The sequence below is a fragment of the Labeo rohita genome, chromosome 5, assembly GCF_022985175.1.
Source record: "Labeo rohita strain BAU-BD-2019 chromosome 5, IGBB_LRoh.1.0, whole genome shotgun sequence".
Classification (NCBI taxonomy): domain Eukaryota; kingdom Metazoa; phylum Chordata; class Actinopteri; order Cypriniformes; family Cyprinidae; genus Labeo; species Labeo rohita.
The window spans coordinates 38174096-38199723 of NC_066873.1; the positions used below are offsets into that span (position 1 = coordinate 38174096).

The following is a 25628-nucleotide window of genomic DNA, read 5'->3' on the forward strand; positions in this document are numbered from 1 at the left end:
TATTTTTTTTTAACCTCCAAGTTATTTCCTAAACAGCCATTTTATTACTGTTTATTATTATTATTATTGTTATTATTAAACCTCTTAATTTATATTTATTTATTTTTTGTATTTTCCAGAAGTTTCCCCTCAAAAACTCATATTAGAAACATATGGAAGCCCATTTCTGCCACTGAATTAAAAAAAAAAAAGGTAATTGCGACTTTATCTTGCCTTTCTGACTTCTTTCTCAGAATTAGGGCAGTCAAGCGATTAATCGTGATTAATTGTCTGCAAAATAAGTCTGTGTTTACATAAAACGTGTGTGTACAGTGTATGTTAATTATGTTTTAAATACACACACATACATGTAATTTAAAAATATTTATATGTGTACACATATTTATATTTACATATAATTTATATTATATGTACATATAAATATTTTCTATATAAATATAACATTTTTCTTAAATATATCCATGCATCTGTGTGTATTTATATATGCATAAGTATACACAGTACACTCATATTTTATGTAAAGACAGACTTTTATTTTGCATGCGATTAATTTCGATTAATCGTTTGACAGTCCTACTTAGAATTATAAGATATAAACTCGTAATTGTGTTTAAAAGGAAAAAATAGTTAGAATTGTGAGTTTATATTTTGCAATTCTGATCTCATTTCTCAAAATTGAGAAATAAGAAATTGAGTTTTTCACATAGTTCTGAGAAAAAAAGTCAGAATTGTGAGTTTCTCTCCTAAAATTTTGACTATTGTGAGTTTATATCACGCAGATCTGACTTTATATCTCACAATTCTGACTTTATAACTCGCAATTGTGAGTTTATATTTCATAATTCTGAGAAAAAAGTCAGAATTGCGAGATGTAAACTCGCAATTGCAAGAAAGTCAGAATTGTGAGTTAAAATGTTGTAATTAGTGGCGGAAACGGGCTTCCATAGACTAATATATTAGCTTATATATTAGCATTAAAATAATAAAAAAGCTTTCATAAATCATAAAAATAGGCTGGGTCTCAAGTGAGTTTCTAATTTTTTTATTATTATTATAGTAAATAGTCACTGTTTTCCTTTACTGTGTGTGTAAAGATGTAGCGTTGGAATGTGCCGGCTTCCTTACAGGCATTGGGCTGGACACCACTGTGATGGTGCGCAGTATCGCCCTCCGGGGGTTTGATCAGGTACTGCATCTCTGTTTTGGTGCCTTGACAGCATGTCCTCTCTGATGTAATTTAAATAAAAATCTCTCCTCCTTTTTTTTTTTTAATAACCTGATTTAATTTGTTTTTGAGTTGTGAAATATACTTGTACGAATAGTTATCATTGGTCTCAATAGCATTGCTTTTAGTTTGGGCATTCTTTAATGTGACTCACCCTGGTAGAACCGCCAGGTTGAATGGCAAAAACAGGATGAGAGACCTGGCCAGACTTGTTTTATGACCCTGTTTTTTAAGCATTCATCTTTAATTAATGGTTATAGTGTTCTGACAGGAGATTTGTCATGTTGTTATTAAGCATTACACCCGCAGTATGGTCTTACAGAAGTAGCAACAAAGAGCAAATTGCTCAGTTGAAGTAAAAAGAAAACAAATGAAAAAGCTCTTCAGTGTATTTGAAAGCGGCATTTTATTTGTACAGTTGCTCTTTATAGTCTTGTAGATAAAATCTCCTTACTTCAATTAAAATGTTATACATATTATTATATATTTGTAGAAATATCTATTATTATTTGATGTGCCATATGATGCTTTCAAGTACTTTCTTTTGTATTTTTACTTATGTTAGTTACTAAAAAGTATTTTTTATGCTTGTTATTAAGATATTTAAAAATGTGTTATTTGTTATTGTTTACTTTATTGATTTGAGGGAGAGTGACCGTGCTTTCTGTGTCCAGCACTTGAGATATTGATGTCTCTGACTGAGATATAAAATATTTTTTTCTGAAACTAATTAGCTTGCCTGACTCTAAAGAAGTAATAGTTAATATTTCATTTTTTCTGCTTGTCTCTCAGCAAATGTCTGGATTGGTCACAGACTACATGGAGGCCTATGGCACCAAGTTCTCCTGGAGGAGTACACCAAAAAGCGTAGAAAAGCTCCCATCTGGGCTTCTTCAGGTCACATGGATTGATCTGAACACTAAAGAGGAACATCAAGACACCTTCAACTCGGTACTTTGGGCTGTAGGTGAGGCCTTAATGCATCTCAAATAAACATGCAAAGTGATTAAATTTATTACGCACTTTTCTTTTAGGCCATTTTGTTATTTTATATTATTTTTTTAATTTCATTTTGTTTTGTTTTTTTTTTATGTTATGTTATATGTTGTTATTTTGTTTTTTTATGTTGTGTTGCTATTTTATTTTGTTTTTTTTATTTTATGTTATGTTATGTTATTTATTTGTTGTTATTTTATTTTATGTTATGTTGATATTTTGTTAATTTATGTTATTTTATTTTGTTTTATTTTGTTATTTAACTTTTTAATTTTATTTTGTTATTTTATTTTATGTAATTTAATTTTTTTATTTTATTTTGTTACTTTGTTTTTTTTTTTGTTATTTTATTTTATGTTTGTTATTTTATTTTTTAGAGCTGGCAAACAATTAATCAAGATTAATCGCATACAAAATAAAAGTTTGCCTAATATATGTGTGTGTACTGTGTGTAATTATTATATATACACACAAATTACTGTATATAGTTAAATCTATAAAATATATACAGTTATTATATAAAAAATATAATAAGTACATATACTTAAATAATTAAACGTAAATATTTCTTAAATGTATACATGAATGTGCTTGTATTTATATATACATAATAATGTATAGCCCTAGATTTTATTTTATTATTATTTTATTTATTATTTATATTATATCAGTTATTTTATTTTATTTTATTTTGTTATTTTATGTTATGTTGTCATGTTATGTTGTTTTATTTTATTTATTTGTTATTTTCTTTTATGTTATGTTGTTATTTTGTTATTTTTTTATCTTGTTATTTTGTTTTATTTTATAATATTTTTTATTTTATGTTGTTTTATTTTTTTTTGTTTTGTTTGTTTGTTTTATGTTATGTTATATTATGTTATGTTATGTTATGTTGTCATGTTGCTATTTTTTTATGTTATTATTTTATTTTATTTTATTTTATTTTTATTTTATTTTACTGTGGCCTGACTGTGGCTTGGTTAGAAATTCATAGTAATAAAACTCACTCCACTTTTTTTTTTTTCTTCACATAATAAAATACCTCTCTCAGTTACAATCAATATTGTCCATTAATCTATTAATTTTCTAAGGAGCCATGTAATGAGCAGAATACGGTCAACCAGTCATTTTATTAAAGTAAATCCTTTGAAAAAAAAACTTCCGTTTCATTGATCATACTGTCAGGGATTATTTCGTGAATAATGCCGGTCTCACTGTACATTATCTCTTACTGCTATAACAGAGATTAATGCTGCAGGAAAACATGGTGTACAGCTGAGTCATCCACTGTGATCAGTTATGTTTTCATTGCATTTCAAAAGCATAAATCCTCATAATACATATATCTCTTTGTGCTTATATTGTCCTACACCACAGTACTGCTTTATCAGCAAAAACTAGACTATCATCCTAAAAAACAGGGTAATAAAGAGAGAGGGATGGAATCATCTAGGGAAGTGTTAATCACTGAACTGAGGGCTGCTCTTCAGGACCAGGATGCACCAGGGGCCCTGGGGTCGCCTCGTTCCCTGCTTTGTTCTCTCGCTCTGGGTTTTCCTGCCAGAGTTGTCTGTCTCTCTGCACGGAAACCCACCCAGAGCTTCCACGGTTTTCCCCTTTTCTCATCCCTCAGCATCTCTGTCCACAGATGCCATCCTCTTCTGTGTGTATCTGTCTTTCACTCATCTGATTTCTGTCATTCCGGTTACAGGGACAATGAGAGGAATATAGGAATATCCGGCTGGCTGGTGCTGGTTTGTTTATTGATGGTGTGAGAAGAGGGTGTGGAGCAGTGCTGCTTTGAGTGTGTACAGTGAGGATGAGACTTCAGCTTCCTGTCTGGATGTGTGTGTGAAATTGAGAGAGGGATTTAGTGATCTGTAGTGACTTCTGCTGCAATGTATGGCAGCCTTGACTTTGGATGTTTGATGAGTTGAGTGGTTTTCTCAGGCCTTTTTGTTCCTGAGATTTCGGTCCAGACTTGTTTGCGGTTGAGGGATTATAGTGCTCTCAGGTTTGCAGTCCTGCCAGTGCATTTTGACTTTTATCACGGATATATGTATTTAGTCAGGGTATGAACTTGTGTATCAAAACCTAGTACGTATAATGTAGCGGTCAACTGATATCTAAAAAACAAGGGTGACACATTGACGATACAATGCCTATAGATATACACTACCGCTCAAGTTTGGGATCAGCAAGACTTGTAATGTTTTTTTTAAAGAAGTCTCTTATGCTCATCAAGACTGCATTTATTGGATCAAAAATACAAAAAAAAAACAATAATACTGCAAAATGTTATTACAATATAAAATAATGGTTTTTATTTTAATATACTTTAAAATGTGATTTATTTCTGTGATGCAAAGCTGAATTTTCATCAGCTGTTACTCCGGTTCTAAGTGTCACATGATCCTTCAGAAATCATTCTAATATGCTGATTTATTATTAGAATTATCAAAACAGTAGTGCTGCCAAATATTTTTTTGGAACTTGTGATTCTTTTTTCAGGATTCTTTGATGAATAACAAGTTAAAAAGAACAGCATTTATTCAAAATATATTTTCTAATATCTAAATATATTTTATTCAAAATACTTTTTATTAATTTAACACATCCTTGGTGAATAAAAGTATTAATTTCTTAAAAAACAATTACTTACTCCAAACTTTTGAATAGTAGTGTATATTGTTAGAAAAATTTCTGTTTTAAATAAATGCTGTTCTTTTTAACCTTTTATTCATCAAAGAAGCCAAAGGTTCCAAAAAAGTATTAAGCAACACAACTGTTTCCAGCACTGATAATAAATCAGTATATTAGAATGATTTCTGAAGGATCATGTGACACAGAATACTGAAGTAATGATGCTGAAAAATTCAGCTTTGATCACAGAAATAAATTTGATTTTTAATGTACATTAAAATAGAAGAACTTTGTTTTACATCATAATAATATTTCACAATATGACTTTTTAAATGTATTTCTGATCAAATAAATGCAGCCTTAATGAGCATTAGAAACTTATTTAAAAAGTATTTAAAATACATCCCAAACTTTTGACCACCATATATATATATATAAAAAAAAAAAAATTAAAATATTAAAAATTAAAATATTTAATAAAGGCAAATAGATGCACACAAATTGCACAAAATAAATATTTTATTACTTTATTTAAATATTGTTATTATTTATTACTTTTGTTTTATTTATTTTATTATTTTATGTAGTAGTTACAGTTTACTAAAATTAAGAAATTTATTTTTAATAAAGATTTAGAAATGTAATGTGCATTATTGATTAAAATTAAATGAACACTTATTTAACTCAAATTTGTTGTTTATATAACATTTTTACTGCTTTTTTTGTATTAACTAAATTTACAAACATTTTTATTAGAAATTATGAACAGAAATGTGGACCACAAAAACGGTCATAAGGGTAATTTTTTTTTTAAATTGAGGTTTATACGTCATCTGAAAGCTGAATAAATAAGCTTTCTATTGACGTATATTAGGATAGGATAATATTTGTCTGAGATACAACTATTTGAAAATCTGGAATCTGAGGGTGCAAAAAAATCAAAATATTGAGAAAATCGCCTTTGAAGTTGTCAAAATTAAGTTCTTAGCAATGCATATTACTAATCAAAAATTAACTTTTGATGTATTTACAGTAGGAAATTTAGAAGATATCTTCATGGAACATGATCTTTACCTAATATCCTAATAAATTTGTGACATAAAAGAAAAATTGATCATTTTGACCCATGCAGTGTATTTTTGGCTATTGCTACAAATACTTACGACTGGTTTTGTGGTCCAGAGTCACAAATGTGAAACTAAATGAACACTTATTTATTGACTCCGTTTGTAATTATTTAATATTATTTTACTATTGCATGTAATGCATAGATTTCCAAAGATTACAATTTTTAATAATCTTGTGAGATTGATACAGAGCCAAAAAACTGTCTGTGTTAGCCATGCAATTATCAGTAAATATTGCATTTATTAATTGCAGTAATGTACAAATATGAACAGTTCTACCATAGGTACTATCATATTTATTACTGTGCCTTCTTTAGCCTAACTGTAGATGTTTCATGGCTGCCAAGCAAATTTGATCATTGATAATCTGTTTTACAGTCAATTTGTGTTAGTATTGACTGTTGTCATAGTGAAAAGAGCTTTCAGAGGCTTATATCCTCTATCACCCCCCTGAGAGGATACTGTGTTTCCCTGCTGTGGCCTCTCTGTTTCTCCGTCCTGCTCTCTTTCTCGCAGTGAAAGCATAAAAATCTGCATTTTTTATCTCCCTCATGGCAACTCACAGAGCAGCCCTCCATCCCTCCTCTTGTGTTTTACCCCCAGCAGAGCTCTTCAACCCCTTCCGCTCCTCCATCCTTCCTCTGGGCTGCACCCTTCTGCAGGTGGCTGTGCTAAACACCAGGAAAGAGAACATTTCCTCCATACTGTAGGTTTACCGCTTTTATGAGGATTGAAGAAGGGAAGTAATATACTTTGTGTAAATAGGCTTTCCGATTGGTTCACAATTGTGTGCATTTGATGTATTTTGATTTATTCCCTACAAAGAAATTACAATGATTATTAAAGTAAAACCATGATAATTTAAGTAAAAATGTAATAGGTATAAAAATGTAAAAAATAAAATTTAATACTACAGTAATTGTTACTACTATAAAACTGTTGTTAACAGGCTGTTACGCACTATTGTCATGAAAAAACTGAAATAAATATATATAATATATTTGGGCAGTATATTACCATTTAGAGATTATCTGCCAGAAACCGTACACCTTTGAATTTTTTTTTTTATAATTGATAGTTCCAAGTTATGTAATTTCCACAATATCATAATCATTGGACTGTTATTTATTTACTCTTTCTTTTTTTGAATACTATGTGATAATTTTTAACAATATTGTGTGCCTCTCATTTGTACGACAGAGTTTTAGTAAAAAAAAAAAAAAAAAATTATATATATATATATATATATATATATATATATATATATATATATATATATATATATATAATTTTTTATTTTTTTTATTTTTTTTGAGAAAAAAGTCCAAATTACGAGAATAAAGTCGAACTTATTAGAATAAAGTAAATATATTTTGAGAATAAAGTAAAAATATTTGTGGAAATTGATAAATTGAAATTACAAGAATGAAGTCAAATTATTTTGAGAATAAAATTGAAATTAAAAGAATAAAGTCAAAATATTTTGAGAATGAAGTCAAAATATTTTGAGAATAAAGTTGAATTATTTTGAGAATAAAGTTGAAATTACAAGAATAAAGTCAATATATTTTGAGAATAAGGTCAAAATATTTTGAGAATAAAATTGAAATTAAAAGAATAAAGTCAATATATTTTGAGAATGAAGTCAAAATATTTTGAGAATGAAGTTGAAACTAAAAGAATAAAGTTGAATTATTTTGAGAATAAAGTCAAAATATTTTGAGAATAAAGTTAAAATCTCAAGAAAAAAGTCAGTATATTTTGAGAATAAAGTTGAAATTATGAGAATAAAGTCTAAATTTTTTTTAGATTAAAGTCTTCTTTCTTCTTTCTGCCTGACCACTGGTAGAGGAAACCTGTTTAAAAACAACCAATGTTTTATACAACTTTGTTTAGTTTTGTCTAGTTGCAAAGAAATTACACATTTCACCTTAAAAAAAAATTAAAATACAATTTAAAGTATTTAAAAAAAAAAAAAAAAAAAAAATATATATATATATATATATATATATATAATCCATATTAATTTATTACAGTTTGTACAGTAGTAATCGTAACTTTGGAATGTTTTTTGGAGGAAACTGATCATGTTGTAATATTAATTCTCTATTATGTCTAGGGCTCTAAGCTACGCCATTCTTTCAGTTTAATTCATTTCAGGGCATCTGTTTTACACACATTATATTTGCAAGGAGCTGTTCACCTGCTACTGTGCAGTAAAATTTAATTAAAATCACTGTGGAGAAATACAGATCACACTCATTTCCAGTGCCTGGAATGGAAGGCAGCTTAATCCTCTCTTATTGTTTCTTCCATTTTTCTCTCCGGCCGGTTGAGTCGATAAGGCTCATTTAAAGTCTTGCCAGGCAGATTGTTGTGGCTAATTAACATGTTGGCCTTGAGATTTCTGTCTTGTACAACTCCAGGCTTTGTTCTTGTGCATTATCGGAGCCAGCTGTTTATGTGTGTGTGAGAGAGAGAGAGTGGGAAGGTGTGGGTTTGATTTCTCAGGCACAGTCCTTATCAGTGATCCTGTGTTGTTGTGTCCAGCCTTCACAATGCCCAGCGAAGTTCCAAGAGCCCAAATCAGACAGAAAAAGAGACAGGAAGTGCAGTGCAGGAATTGCCCGCTCCAGTTTGACGCAGTTACTGCTACTTTTCCCAGTTTACTGTAATCATAGTTTTTTCAAATGAACCAATAAAATGTGCATTCTCACTATTATCAGGCTGCCTTTGCCCACACAAAGTCAAGGACGTTCTTTTTCCATGGGGCTGTGAAGGCTATCTTGAGGGTTTTGTTGCTGATGGAATGTGGTGTAAAACAAAGGATGTCTTTCATGTAAATTGCACCGGCAGAGCTTGTAGTTTATGAACTTCTGAGCCTGTATGGTTTCAACATCCTTTAACACAGCCATAGAAATAAGCGTAAAATATATATCCGTATTATTGTATTGCCAAAATGAAATTAAACGACACTATTATTATAGGTGATTTTTACTGTACATTTTGTTTGGCCTTGTAGTTTTGCCAGTGTTAATAGTTTTGTCTTTAAATTTTAGAAAAACTTATAAAATAGAAAAAAAGACCAAAAAAAAAACTCACCGGTTATGTATACCAATATATAAATGTTCTCATATATATTATCATATATATATTAAGTTTTTAAATTAATTAATTTATTTTTATTCACTCATAAGATTTTTAATGTTTTTTGAAGACATCTTTTATACTCAGTCAAAATTTATTTGATCGAAAATACAGAAAAAAAGTAACATTATAAAATATTATTGCAATTTAAAATAAGTTTGCTAATATACTTTAAAATATTAAAATATATATATATATATATATATATATATATATATATATATATATATATATATATATATATATATATACATATATATATTTGTATTATTTCTTTTCTTTTTATATTATTATTTTTATCAATGTACTACCACGTTTTATCGATTTAACACATCCTTGCTGAATAAGAAAATTCATTTCTTTCAAACAAAGAAAAAAAATGTATTGAAACTTTGAACAGTAGTGTATATTGTTACAGAAGATTTATATTTTAAATAAATGCAGTTCTTTTTAATTCAGTCATAAGATTTTTAATGTTTAAGACATCTTTTATGCTCATCAGTGTTCCATTTATTTAATCAAAAATACAGAAAAAAGTAATGATATAAAATATTATTGCAAATTAAAATAAGTTTTATATTTACTTTTAACACATCCTTGCTGAATAAAATTATTAATTTCTTTCAAACAAAGAAAGGAAGAAAAAAAATATTGACGCCAAACGTTTAACAGTATTCTATATTGTTACAGAAGATTTATATTTGAAAAAAAAGCTCCTCTTTTTAACATTTTAATTATTGAAGAGTCCTGAAAAAAGTATCAAAGTATCACAGGTTCCAGAAAAAAAAAAAAAATTAAGCAGCACAACTGTTTGCAACATTGATAATAAATTAGCATATTAGAATGATTTCAGAAGCACCGTGTAACAATGAAAACTGGACTAATAATGCTAAAAATTCTACTTTGCATCACAGGAATAAAGTATATTTTAAAGTATATTAAAATAAAAAAACACTATTTTAAATTGCAATAATATTTCACAATATTACAATTTTTTTCTGTATTTTTAATCAAATAAACAGTCTTGATGAGCAGAAAAGGCTTATTTAAAAAGCAATGATTGTATGTATATATATATATATATATATATATATATATATATATACACACACATACTCAAACACATGTATGCATGTATTTTGATGTGTTGAATCTAATTTTATTTAATGTTTGCATTGTACTTTGTATATAACAAGTACCCAAGCTTCAAACTTCAATTTTAATATCTGTCTGTCAGAAAAGCTAAACAAAAATGTTTTATTGATACTTTGTGCATTTGCTTTTACACATTGTCTCTCTATAACTTGTTTCAACATCTCTACCTATTTCTCAGAGTAATCGATGAATACACTTGAGTCGTATCTGTGACTCACGTCTTAATGTAGCAGAGCAGAAGGAAGTTGTTTCTGTGCTTGAGGCAGGAAAAAGGGCTTAAGGTTTGTTGTTCTTGCTGGCTGATAGCATCTACATGGGTACCCATGGCTTCTGCTGCAAACATTGTTTATTGTGATACCCACGGAGGCACTGGGACTTGAGTCTTGTGTGTGCGCGTCTAAGACGCCGTGAATGGGGGAAGGGGGATGTAGATGGACAAGTGTCGACAGCCTCTCTCAGCCCTCGGATAGGAAGTGACAGAAATGACACTGCAGGCCCCTGGTGGCTGATGGGATATGCATCCAGGTCTCCTCATTACACCCTTTGTCAGACCACCACACAGCAACTCCCTACCCCAGCTGTGCTTGTATTTTCTTTTCTAATCACTGGATAAGATTTTGCCCTCTAATCTAAGCGCAAAGCCACCCCTAAATTCTCCCAGCAGGCCGAGCGGTTGACTCCAACCTTAAGCCTGTCCGATATGTCGCTCTACCTGTCATTACTTTCTTCTCTTTGACCCTAGGCAGAGCCCCTGAAACCAAAACTCTCAATTTAGAGAAGGCTGGTGTTGGGATCAACAAAGAAACTGGGAAGATCATCGTAGCCGCTGACGAAGCCACATCCGTGCCGAATATTTTCGCTATCGGAGACATCGCTGAGGTAGGCGTTATGGATGAATGTCATCAAAAATGCACAGGGTAATCGAACTCAAGTGAGACGGCACAGCTGGAAAGCAACACATCTACAGCATATTCTTGTCTGTCAGTTCAGTCGCTCTCCTAGAAGGTCGTTGCCCTGTAACATCTCCGACACAACTGGCTGCCGGGATCAAATATCGCAGCTGCCCGTCATCCGCAGCAGCTGTGTGATTATTGGCGCACACACACAGCCGCAAAACTAGTCAGAAGAAGCGCCTTTTACTCTATACGTGCATCACTTCTCATTTTTTAATGAAAGAAAACAAGATGTTGAGCCGCACCTGGTTACTGCCAAGAAGTGCATTTACTATACAGCTGCCTGGGTGGCGTTCACACACACACACATACTCACACACACTATGAGCCAAACACCCGGGGCGGTTTCTTGGACAGCAGGATGTACAGAAGTTATCAGACTGGTTGCTGATGCCATTAGTCAGTGAATGAGAATTCGCCCCACGGTGCTGCATGTTCCTGTGTTGTTACTGTAGGCATGTTTTTCACAGCGCTGATTGGCAGCCGTCCACCTCTGCGCTGTAATCATTGTCGTGACTGACAGCCTTGTAATGTTGAGATGATACTAATCTCTAAAACGTCTGATCAGGCTAATCGCACATAGACTTACACCTAACGACACATCATTAAAACATAATGCAAAGGAAATTAATGTTTTAAACTTTTCCGTTGTATTGTTGTGCACTACCTTCCCTGCCCAGAACATGCAGACTGGATTTGCAAACGAATGCATCAGTGCATGTGTGTCATGTGTGTTATTTTAGTATTCTTTATTCAGGTTACTATTATAGCATTAAAGGAGAAGTCCACTTCCAAAACAAAGATTCACAGATAATGTACTCACCCCCTTGTCATCCAAGATGTTCATGTCTTTGTTTCTTCAGTCGTAAAGAAATTATGTTTTTTGGCTTCAAATGATCCCAGATGTGGTTGTAAACGATCCCAGCCTAAGAAGAAGGGTCTTATCTAGCAAAACGATCAGTTATTTTCATTAAAAAAATACAATTTAAATACTTTCTATTCTCAAATGCTCGTCTTGCCTTGCTCTTCTTGAACTCTGTGTATTCTGGCTCAAGACAGTTAGGGTATGTCGAAAAACTCCAATCGTATTTTCTCCCTCAAATTAAAAAAATCATTTCAAAATCACCCTACATCGCTGCAGAAGTACCGACCCAGTCTTTGCAAAATAAACATGCAAAGAAGATCAAACACCCTTAACAAACAAGGTAAAATAGCGATATAGGATGATTTTGAAGTTGAGGGAGTCAACTGGGAACTGTCATGACCTGGAAAAAAAAACAGTCCAGGCAGGAGTAAGACAAGACAAGCATTTGACATTAAAAACTAAATTGTATTATTTTTATGAAAATAACCAATTGTTTTGCTAGATAAGACCCTTCTTTCTCAGCTGGGATTGTTTACAACTGCATTTGGGATCGTTTACAATTGTGCATTTTGGAAGTTCAAAATCAGGGCATCATATCAGTCCATTATATGGAGAAAAATCCTGAAATGTTTTCCTCAAAAAGCATAATTTCTTTGCGACTGAAGAAAGAAAGACATGAACATCTTGGATGACAGGGGGTTGAGTACAATATATTTGCATCTTTGTTTTGGAAGTGGACTTCTCCTTTAATATTTTGAATTGGCTTTGATTTTTATAGTGTAATTTTAATTTAATGTTATGTTTTTTTTTGTGTTGATTGGGTTTATTTTAAATTTCTATGTAGCTCTAATTAAATGTTTATTTAAGTTTTAGATTAGTAATTGTAGACTTATTTCAATTAGTTGGCAAGGCACCATTTTTCATTATCACTTAAGTTTTCTCTGTGTGTGTGCCAACTCCTTCTCTGTTTCAGGGTCGTCCTGAGTTGACCCCGACTGCCATTAAAGCTGGAAAGCTCCTGGCCCGCAGACTGGTGGGCCATTCCACTGAGCTCATGAATTATGACAATGTGAGTTTGCCGTTACATGCACATGCTTTCATTTTCATTTGCTCTTTGTTTCTTTACTGGTTTCTAAATGAATTGCACAGCCCCTGTCAAAAACATATTTTTACTCCAAATTTTTTCTTACATAAAGAAAGTGAGGCCTATTTTTGGACCCATAAACTTATTTGTATTGCATTGTTTTATTATATTCAGACCAATGAAAACATTTACAGTTGAAACATTTACTGTATAGTACAGTAAAACATACTATAATGACAAGAAATCTCATTTTCATGCACAAAAATTAATGCTAACGCTTTGCAATAAGGTGTCATTTTTTTTAGTTTTGGTTAATGTATTAACTAACATTAACAAGCAATGAACAATACATTTATAACACTATTTACTAATCTTTGTTAATGTTATAAAAAATACAGTCGTTCATTGTTTGTTCATGTTAGTTCATAGTGCATTAACTAATATTAACAAACAACTTGTAATTTCGATATTGCATTAATAAATGCTGAAATTAACATGAACTAAAATTAATGAATGCTGTAGAAGTATTGTTGATTGTTAGTGCATGTTAACTAATGAACCTTAATGTAATGTGCTACTTGCACAATTTATTAAGTGTAATTCATACAACTACTTCATGATGATTCATGTTGATTTCATTTTAAATAATCACATTCCAATTCATAATCTTTGAAGATAAAGAGAAATTCAAAAAACTGGACAAATTATTGTAATAAATTAATTGTGAGAATAGTGTAATGAAAATAATGTCTTATTGCAGCAAAAATGAAAATTATATTTTGTTTATATATTATATATTTATCTTTAATCAAAATATATTTTAAATATGTCCTAGATATATTTTTTGAGACTTGTGCTTCTAAGAGCTTCTTTTGTTTTTTGTTTTTTTGTTGTTGTTGTTTATTTTATGAATCTTCTACAGTTAAATTTTGTGTTGTGTTGTGTTGTGTACTGATTAGTTTGTTTGAATCTTTTGCATATTGTGTATGTTTTATATGGTGTGTGTACACGTGTGTGTGTGTGTGTGTGTGTGTGTGTGTGTGTAGGTGGCCACTACCGTGTTCACTCCACTGGAGTATGGCTGTGTAGGTCTGTCTGAAGAAGAGGCTGTAAGGAGACATGGAAAAGACCTGATTGAGGTAAAATACATCAATTTTACCATGGTGCCGTTATAAAATTGCAACAGCAGCAATAGGAATAAATGTTTAATACATAATTAATAATAGCAGTAAACCTTTCGTCCACCAAGTAATAGAGTTTATTATCTGAACTGTGGGTTCTGTACAATTGCCAAGCAAACACATTTAATTTTTTAGTACTGAAGAGCGGTGATAGGTTTGTGTTAATCAGCTATTTTACAATTCCTTTAAACATGCAGCGATTTACTCTAACCACAATTAAAAAAAAAAAACAAATTTGAAGGCTCATAGTATGTATTTATATGTGAGTGCTGTTGTGTATACGTGCATGTATGTGTATACCAAGTCCTCGCACACCTGCGTGGCTCTGAAGCCTAAAGCATTCGGAAAGGGGTGTGTCTCTGGTTTGATTGACAGGTGTGCAGGAGGGCTGACTGATGCTTGTAGAGGTTGTTGAGAGATGATCAAAAATGCAGCATCCCATTGGCCCTCACAGCTGTGAGCAGCGTGTGTCAGCACGCCTGAGCACTCGCTTTTAAGCATGTTCGATATTTATGATTTCAGCACCCCAAAAATGTTTAGAGCAGCAACACAGACACAAACCATAACAGTAGCACCACTTGTTTCCAAGTGCTTGTCTAAAATGACGAGCTCAAGTGCTTGATGCTGCAGGAAATGATGATATTTTTGGTGGTGCATCATAGTTTTTGTGCTGTCTGGTTTAACAGGTCTACCATGCCTTCTACAAACCCCTGGAGTTCACCGTGGCTGAGAGAGATGCCACTCAGTGCTATATCAAGGTATTTAAAGTATCTTATGACAAAATGAATTTACGGCATTCATAAATATTACAGGTCATTCCAAACCTGTAAGACGTTTATCTTCGGAACACAAATTAAGATATTTTTGAAAAGCTTTCTTACCCTGCATAGACAGCAACGTAATTACAACGTTCAAGGCTCGGAAAGGTAGTAAGGACATCATTAAAATAGGCCATGACACATCAGTGGTTCAACCATAATTTTATGAAGGTACAAGAATACTTTTACTGTGCGAAGTAAACAAAAATAACGACTTTATTCAACAATTTCTTCTTTTTCAGAGAAAGCTCTCGGATTTTATCAGAAATATCTTAATTTGTGTCCTGAAGATGCATAAAGGTCTTATGGGTTTGGACTGTACTATATACACTACCGTTCAAAATTTTGGGGTCAGTAAGACTTGTAATAGTCTTTAAAGAAGTCTCTTATGCTCATCAAGGCTGCATTTATTTGATTAAAAATATAGAAAAAAACAGTAATATTGCAAAATGTTTTTACAATATAAAATAATGTTTTTTATTTTAACATACTTTAAAATAGAATTTATTCCTGTGATGAAAAGCTGAATTTTTATCAGCTGTTACTCCAGTCCTAAGTGTCACATGATCTGAATTTTCTCTAACATTTGTGAAACTAGAACACAAAACCAGTCATAAAGGTCAGTTTCTGAAATTGATGTATACATACCTACTTAAAGGGGTCATCGGATGCTAAGTGAACATTAATGTGTGTTGGCAGTGTATGTATAGATCTACCCTATGATAAAAATCCATGGAGTGTTTTTTTCAAATCAAGCCATTCTCAAATGCCTGTCGTTGTGGCGTCACACCCACAGAGGCCGCTCCCACGATAGTTGATTGACATGAGCGTCTTACCTTAGATCAGTTGTAACAGTCTGCCCTCTTTGTTTCAATGCCGGAGCAATGATGTAAATTAGACAAGAACATCTACTATAAGGGTTATTTTATGAATCTTTGCGAACGTCTTTACTAATACTGTGCTAGTTAACAAGTTTAGCGGCTAAACGCGGCTAAATGCAGCTAAAGTAAACAGGCTCGTCACTCCACAGAGAGAAGAGAGGGGCGGGGCGAGCAGAGCTCATTTGCATTTAAAGCGGCCTCAACCAGAATGGGATGATTTTTACAGAGCTGATTTTGGCAAGGTAAAAAGGGTGTTGTTTTACACTACCATTGAGAATTTTTAACCAAAGTATATTATAGACTTTTCATTAAGACCCTAAAGAATCATATCAACTTGTGGGAAATGGGCATCCGATGACCCCTTTAATAAATAAGCTTTCCATTGATGTATGGTTTGTTAGGATAGGACAGTATTTGGCCGAGATACAACTATTTAAAAATCTGAGGGTGCAAAAAAAAATCTAAATATTGAGGAAAATTTTCCAAATGAAGTTCTTAGCAATGCATATTACTAATCAAAAATTAAGTTTTGACATATTTACGGTAGGAAATTCACAAATATCTTCATGTAACATAATATTTTCTAAATTTAAATAGCATTCATTAGTGACAATACAGTAAAACAGCAAAATAGTGTTACTGTATGAAATACCTTGTTTTATATAAATTAGATTTTTCTCTCTGATCCTTACTTGTGAATTCCTACTGAATTCAGCACCTATTACTCTAGTCTACAAAGAAATTATTACATAAATTATCATTCTAATTTGGTTGGCTGATTTGGTTCTTGAGAAACCTTTCTTACTATTAACACCTAAAAATAGCTGTAATGCATAAAGAAATCTGTAATTGCAATATAGTGTTGTTTTGCAGTTGTTTGTATTGAGTATAGATTTTGAGTAGAGACTTACAGATTTTTTAAATTATGTAATTTTAAAAAACAAACTCATCAGTTTGTAGTTGTTTTGAGAAATAAAGACTACTTGTTTGGAAAGAAGATAGATAAATAGTATTATGGATGGATAAAAATACTGTAAATTGAAGGTGTTGTACTTTTGTAGGACCGCTGTTGTATTGGACTTCAAAACAGAATGTATTTGAAAATATTAGAAAAATTAGAAAATATTTATAATATTTTTGGTAAATTCTATGCATCTTTGGTGACTAAAAGTATTAATTTCTTAAAAAAATATATAGAATAAATGACAGTGCAGACCTTAAAGGGTTTGTTCACCCAAAAATTCACCCTCATGTTATTCCAAACCTATAAGTTTGGATCGGGTTTGGAATGCAAATTAAGATATTTTTGATGAAATCCAAGAGCTTTCTGACCCTGCATAGACTGCCACATTCAAGGCCCAGAAAGGTAGTAAGGACATTGTTAAAATGTCAATGTGACGTCAATAGTTCAACCTACAGGAATGCTTTTAGTACTTTTATTTCAACAAAAGCTCTCGGATTTCATCAAAAATATCTTAATTTGTGTTCTGAAGAGGTTTGGAAAGACATGAGGGTGACAATGACATAATTTTAATTTTTGGGTGAACTATCCCTGTAATTATTAACTAATAACTAAATCCATGTTTTCTCCCTCTCAGGTGGTTTGTCTACGTGAGGGTGATCAGCGCGTGCTGGGTCTGCATTTTACTGGGCCGAATGCTGGTGAGGTCACACAGGGCTTTTCCCTAGGCTTCCAGTAAGTTCCACATCTCTGTTAACCTGCACATGCTGTTGAATCAGAATCAGATTACATTCGTTTGTTCTGATATCACACAGGTGTCTGTTTCATTGCACGTACATTTGCGCGTAAATTCAAATCTGTGAATAACAACACCTGTGGATGAATACAGAGTCTGTGTGTTTTTATCTGCAGGTGTGGGCTTACCTACGAACATCTCAGGAATACGGTCGGGATACACCCCACCTGCGCCGAGGAGCTCGTCAAACTCAACATCACTAAACGCTCCGGTCTTGACGCCACAGTGACAGGCTGCTGAGGTTAAGCATCCCCTCCCTGATCGCACGAGCACACGGGAACCAATAAAAAGGTTGTGATCATTTAAGTTAGCAGGAAGCACAGGAAGCATCTCATGAAAGCTGGTCTCTTTGGAAAGCACAGAACAAAATCTATTTTAGTTTAAAATATGATATTTTAAATTAGAATTCTTGAGGTCAGTGCTAACAAGTATGTCCTTCTTTGCTACAATGATGTATCATTTTTAAACCAAGTCCAGCAGAGGTCAGCTAGCTTTTTACCACAGGTCAAGATAATCCAATAAGGTCCTCATGTTTGCTCTCCAGAATAAGAACGCAGATCCAGGTTAGAGCAACACAAATCGCAAGCGCCGCTGTGAACAGATAAACATGGCCATAAATCAGGATTAAGGCCCTATTACAGTTCGTTGAAATGAGAAACGTTGGAGAAAGTGGCCTAATGTTTCTGAAATATATTCTGCAAATATTGTTGTTTCTCTGGCTGTACTTCCTGTCCATTAGTCATGCAGCGCTCCTGACACTGATGGATGGGATAGGCCCGTCGCTGCGTTGACACCACCCCATTTCCCAGGGATGTAGACAAACACTCGGTGAGCGGCGTGTCACTCAAACGCAGAACCCGGTCGTGGACAGAGTGAGCGCTTGTTTAGTCCTGGACTTCAGGAGGTTCCCCAGTGCACAGGGGGAGCAGAGAGTACACAGTACAATAACATACTCTCCTGCCCCTGATCTCTGGGTAAAACCTGAAAGTCCAAAAAAGGCATCAGTACCGCCAGCTACCTAAAGGTGGCAGTGTTAGCTTCCTTTTCGCCTGTTCTTTACTCACACGTAAGGATAAAAATCTCTGAGCTGTGTAGTCATTATGAATTCAAGTCACAGTTAATCACTGGCAGAATGTTAAGATTAATTGAACACTTACTGGGCATTTATCGCTCCATAGGTTTAGCTTATCTGTTGTTTGTGTACTTGGCTAATAGCTTTGGCCCACGGTGCTGCCGCACCGCTTTGAGGGAAGTTAAACTGCAGCTATTCCCAAAAGTTCAATTCATTTTGTGACAGGAAATCTGTGACATCTGTGTACTTTCAAACCAGATAACGTATGAAAAGCATATGTGCATTTTGAATTATATTAATATATAATGTCAGTCCATGCAAGTGCAATTATAATGCAACATTTTTCAGAGCCCTTAAAGGCGAAGTTCATCAAAAAAAAATTAAGATGCTTTCATTATTTACTCCAAGGCTGTATATCTTTATTTATCCATCAGGAAACTGATTGTACTGGTTGCTCTTTTGCCTATTCAGTTACAACAGAGACTGCTTAAAAACATGCAGAAGCTTCATAAGAGTGATCCTGGATGCATTGTGAAGTCATATGATTGGCTTGTGTGAGGAACAGTTAAGTTGTTTTTGGCTGCAAATGTTACATCTTAGCTCTTTTTGCTGCGTTCATGAGTTGCAGTGCCCAGTTCTTGAATGAATCATTGAGTCTTATTGAGTGAAAAATCCAGTACGCAAAGCAAGTCTGAATGTTTCGTTGACAAATTGGACTGATCCGGTTCTCAAGTTCAAACTCAATAACCAATAAGTGAACAACAGCTTAAAGTTCTGTGTTTCTTACACAAAACTAGCATACTAGAAGACTTGGAATACAGTTCATGAGTCATATGAGGTACTTTTATGATTTTATAATGGTTATTTTATGTCATAATTTTACAGCTTAAGCTTTTCAGTCCAACTGTAGCATGGAAAAGAGCAACCAGAATAATTGTTCCATGCAAGCCTTTACACAGAAGACGACATACGGGTTCGGAAGAACATGAGGGTGAGCAAGTAACGGCAGAATTTTCATTTTTGGGAAGAATATGACTTTAATGGTTTAATAAAATGTGCAATAAAGTTAAATCGGTTTGTAATTTTAGTGTCAATGAAACTTGCAGTGAAACAACAGATTTGCTACACTTATAAAACACCTTAGTTTCTAGTTTCTGAATTTGCTCTGTAGTTCTTTAGTTATACATGTTGTATGCAAAATGAAACACTATTTTAATGACCATGTCACATGACCAAAAAAATGCAAATTTATGTACTCACCCTGATGTCGTTCCAAACCTGTAGATTTTTCTCCTGCTGAACAGAAAAGAAGATATTTTGAAGAATGTTGGTAATCAAACAGTTTGGTTTGGAGACCTTTATCAAAATATTTTCTTTTATATTCTGTGGAGGAAAAAAAAAATCATGCAGGTCTGAAACAACATGAGGGTAGAATTTTCATTTTTTGGCAAAATATGCCTTTAATGGTAAAATAAAATGTGTAATAAAGTTAAAATCGTACATTTGCATTTGTAATTTCAGACTTGCAATGAAACAACAGATATGCTGAACTTATGAAACACCTTGACCAGTGTCTCTAAATTTGCTTAAGTTCTGTAGTTATACCTAATATGAAATCAGCTTTAGAAACACTATTTTAATGGCCATGTCACATACTAAAATGGAGAGTTCACCAAAAAAAATAATGCAAATTCTGTCATGATGTATTCACCCAGATGTCATTCCAAACCTATATGAGTTTCTTACTTCTGCAGAACACATAAGATATTTTAAAGAACGTTGGTAACCAAACAGTTTTAGTTGTGGGGATCTTTATTAAAATGTCTTTGTTTATGTTCTGTGGGAAAAAAGGTAATTCAGACAGATTTGAAATAACATGAGGGTGAGTGAATGATGGCAGAAATTTCATTTTTGGGCAAAATGTGCCTTTAATGGTTTAATAAGATGTGTAGTAAGGTTAAAATTGGACATTAGTGTTTTCAATTTCAGTGTCGGTGACACTTGTGATAAAACAACAGATATGCTAGACTTAGAAAAGCCCTTTGACGATTGCTAGTTCCCGAATTTGCTTTAATTCTGTAGCTATACATGATGCATGCAAAATTTTAATGGCCCATGTCACATACCTAAAGGGATAGTTCACCCAAAAATGCAAATTCTGTCATCATGTACTCACCTCAATGTCATCCCAAACCTGTATGAATTTTCTTTCTTCTGCAGAACACAAAAGAAGATATTTTAAAAAATTTGTTGGAAACCAAACAGTTTAGTTGTGATTTTGGGCAAATTTGGTGCAAATTTTGGGCAAAATATGCCTTTAATGGTTTGATAAAATGTGTAATAAAATTAAAATAGGACATTTCCGTTTGTAATTTCAGTGTCAATGAAACTTGCAGTGAAACAACAGATAAAACACCTTGACCAGTGTTAGTTTCTGAATTCGCTTGTGAAATTTTAATGGCCAGTTCAGCCAAAAAAAAAAGCTAATTCTGTCATCATGTACTTACCCCAATGTCATCGCAAACCTGTATGAGTTTCTTTCTTCTGCAGAACACAAACGAAGATATTTTGAAGTATGTTGGTAACCAAACAGTTGTTCTGGAGACATTTCTCAAAATATTCTCTTTTATATTCTGTTAAAGAAAGTCATTCATACAGGTATGAAACCACATGAGGGTGAGTAAATGATGGCAGAATTTTCATTTTTGGATGAACTATCCCTTTAACATTCACTAAACTCTATTTTTAATTAAATGCCATTCCCACAAATACTTAGCGTTGTGTAAAATTTAAATTGGAGAATGCCATAGACTTAAAAGTGAGCGTCTGTGGTGGAAGAACGGTACTGCTGGAGTTTGTTTTTGTTTGAAGTCTAATCTGCCCTGGCTCTGATTAATGAGCCTGAGAGTGGAGTGACAGCCTGCCGTGGAGAGGAGCACTGCGCTACCAGGTTTATTTGTACCCAGGGCTGATGGGAAGAGGGGGGGGTAACCGTGTGCTCGACTCAGGGACGGGGTGCTGACTGAAGAACCCTGACCCCAACACACTACCACCAACAGCTTGGCTCTATCAACCCACACATACACAACACACACACATACACACACTGCCCTTGGGTGGAGATGCCAGAATATGCGGGTGTATGTTTCTCTAAAGCGTACAGATATTCATGTTATAACCAGTGTAATTGATGATATGATACTGAAAGTTTGACATTTTTACATTTTTCTGATGTTAAATTTAAATGTTGCGTCTTAAGTTGAAATGAAAGCCATTATCAGCATTAATCGTCGTATCTAAATTCTGATCAAATGTGCTTTAGACACATAACCCGCAGGCCAGCTTGAGACAGCAGCTCCGAACCCCACATTCACACACAGTGAGGGGTCAGGGTTCAACTTTCAAGGGCCCAGCTAATGATGACTTGCACTAAAAACCAAAACTGGAGAGGGCGAGTCTGATGTCACCTGGCGTCATATTTATTTCTGTAAATAGAGAAGCCTGATTTGGCATTAAGCCATGCACTGGATAATCTATATGTGTGTGTAGTAAAATATACAAATTGCAACATTAAATTGATGATGGATTATATTCTGTCTTCTGTTTAGTTTTTTTTGTTTTGTTTTTTCAGATGGTGTGAATTTACCTTGTGCCAAAACTTACAAGACTACAATCTTTGTACACTACACACTTTTAGGGGCTGTTTACACATGCATTGCATGTTTTTCAGTCATTGTAGGTGAGTAGGGATGTAATGATATAGGTCTTCCGTGCAAATAGTGTAGATTTTTTAAATATTATAACACAAAAGGTCTTTAAAGTTGTGTTTTTGGCCATTATGCTTTATCACAGTATCTGTCAAACAAACTAAAACTGAAAGCACAATATGGCTCAATCCCTTCATCAAGTCCGTTTTCTTTTCTTTCTGTCGATCACCTTGTGATCCGATGTTTTCTGTGCCTCAGAACGGCTCCTTTTACAGTGAATGCAGTGAACTCATTTACTGCATGTGCTGTGAGTTTAGCGTACGTTTGGGAACGCAATGGCCATCAGTTACGCTTTATTTTTGCAGCAGATGATTACAGTATTTCACTAGATTTGTTAGAGAGAGGTGTTTTTGTAGCTTGTTTTCACTGAAGCTGGAGTTTTCCTTCAAAATAAAAGCTCTACTGTCGATTCCGTTCAAAATAAAGGCTTAAAAGGTGTAGTATGAATTGCTGACAGCTAGCGGTTTAAGTGGTTAACGTTACTGCAGTCCAAATTCAAAACCTCTCTTTCAAGTGTCGAAATTAGGAAAGAAGTATTGTAATTTCCCTGCTGTAGTATAAAGCAAAAATTATATACCTATGAAATATTCATTTACATTTATTTTACAGTGCAATTGTTTTACAATATATGGCTATTACTGTCATAGGAATAACAATAATATAAAATTGTTTTTGTTATTATATTCTAATTTGTTAAAATGCTTCTAAAACACCAGTGTGAATGTAATTTAGACTAAGACAGTATACCGCAAATAAAAAGAAGGTTGAGTGTCCTTTAAAGTCCAGGTACTTTAAAGTTCTTTTTTCTGACTTAAGATTTCTTAGTTAAGAACATGGGTTGGAGCTTTTAATTTAGAACTCTCAAGGTGCATTAGATAGAAGAATTTAAACTTTAAAATGTACAAGATTTTCTTTTTTTTTTTTTTTTTTTATAAAATATTGCAATAAATATAATTGTATAATCATATCATGGACTTCATATTGCGATATTATCGTATCGTGCAATTTTAATATTGTTACATCTAGCTATGAGAGTTGCTAGGAATGTCAAGTTTTAAGGGATGCAGAGGGGCGGTCAGACAACATGTTTTGTTCTATTGACTTCCATTCATACGCTTCCACTAATTTCGCATTTCGCTGCATTCCAAAGTTCATATATATATATATATATATATAAATTTGAACTACACTATCAGTCAAAAGTTTTTGAACCAATGTTTTTTTTTTTTTTTTTTTTTTATAAGTCTCTTCAGCTCAGTCAAAAGTTTTTGAACTGCTTATTTTTTTTTTTTTTTAAGAAGTCTCTTCAGCTCACCAAACTTTGTGCTGCTTGTATATATATATATATATATATATATATATATATAAGCAGCACAACTATTTTCAACATTGATCAGCTTATTGGAATGATTTCTGAAGGATCGTGTGACACTGAAGCCTGGAGTAACAGCTGCTGAAAATTCTGCTTTGCATCACAGGAAGTAAATTACATATTCAAATATATTAAAAATAGAAAACAGTTATTTAAAACTACAATAATAGTTCACAATATTACTTTTTTCTGTTCTTTTAATCAGCTAAATGTTGCCTTGGTGAGCACAAGACACTTACTGACCCCAAACCTTTAAACAGTAGTGTGTGTTTGGTTGTATATTATATGACGCCTGTGTGTTTCTGTGTGTGTGTGTGTGTGTGTGTGTGTGTGTAAGGTCAGCTCCTCTGAGGAGTTCTCTCTCAGCAGGGGTGGTCACGGTATGACCTCTCGCTGTCTTTGCTGACAGGCTCCTTGGCGATGCCGAGCTGTCAGTCAAAGCTGCACAACAACAATGGCAGAAATTCCTCTCTGTTTGTTTGCTTAAGGACGGGGCTCTCACAAACCCTGAAACTCTTTACGTTGTCACCCCTAAAACTCCAAGCCCTCTTTGCAGCCATTAGGGTGAAAGTCATCCTCGTCGGCCACTGAGAGAAAACACTAGAGCCGCCTTTTTAACCAGCGACACGCTTTCAGCATTTCTTTTTCTTTGGAAATGGAACAAATGTACCTAAATCCACCTTGAAACACACTTAGCAGAACATGTCAACATGTCAGGGTAGGTTGGGTGGATATTTAGCGTCTTAATCCGCTGCTATTGTGGGTTGACAGTCGGAATCGGCGTGTATGAGCTGGGAGTCTATTGTGGATGCGAGTCAGACAACCCTCATCGCCCTTCTGCGGGGGGTTTACGCTCATGCTGGTTACACAGCACTGCGTTTGTGGCCAAAGCCCTGGGAGGAGAAACAAATATCTGCCTTGTGTAAACATATGCAAAAAGTTTGGCACAGAAAAGGGGGATTATGGGTAAAATGAATAGGGGCCAATTATAGTCCACTTTTTCTTACGTGTTTCGGATTGAGACACCTTTGTGTTGAGGGGTTGGGTTAGGTGTAATGCATTTCCGTAACTACAAAACTGTACTATCACACTTTTATATTTGTTTATGCAGTACTGCATAAACAAATTTTATTTCATAAACACTACCATTCAAAAGTTGTGGGTCTGTAGGTTTTTTTGTTTTTGGACAAAATAAAGTAAAATGTGAAATATTACACTATTTATAATAATAGTTTTTTATTTTAATATATTTTTCAAAAAAAAATATATATTTCTGTGTGCCATTACTCTTTAGTACCACATGATTGTTCAGAAATCATTTTAATATACAGATTTGGTGCTACAATGTATTATTTTTATGATTTCTTATTTTTTGTCAATGCCTGTTGAAAAGGCCAAAATAATTTAATACATTCTACCTAAAAAAAAAAAAGTAGTGTATATTATCCAAAGTAAGCTATTTTATTTTTTTATTTTATTTTATTTTATTTTATTCTTTTTTTATTATTTTTATTTTATTTTCAGTATTCACAAGAGTATAATGTGAAATAGGTCTTTATTTCCAACTTGAAATTAAATATTA

At 33.2% G+C, this 25628-nt stretch overlaps 1 protein-coding gene across 2 annotated transcripts in view; it reads left to right on the forward strand.

Moving 5' to 3' along the window:
- Positions 1-22496, forward strand: part of txnrd2.2 (thioredoxin reductase 2, tandem duplicate 2) — a 33075-nt gene extending 10579 nt beyond the window's left edge. For both annotated transcript variants that reach the window (XM_051110045.1, XM_051110044.1), the window contains exons 10-17: positions 1095-1186; positions 2018-2192; positions 11039-11175; positions 13088-13183; positions 14245-14337; positions 15066-15137; positions 17677-17774; positions 17952-22496. In XM_051110045.1, coding sequence (XP_050966002.1) covers positions 1095-1186; positions 2018-2192; positions 11039-11175; positions 13088-13183; positions 14245-14337; positions 15066-15137; positions 17677-17774; positions 17952-18075 — 887 coding nt within the window. In that variant the 3' untranslated portion in view covers positions 18076-22496. The remainder of the gene's footprint in view (positions 1-1094; positions 1187-2017; positions 2193-11038; positions 11176-13087; positions 13184-14244; positions 14338-15065; positions 15138-17676; positions 17775-17951) is intronic.
- Positions 22497-25628: the final 3132 nt, after the last annotated feature.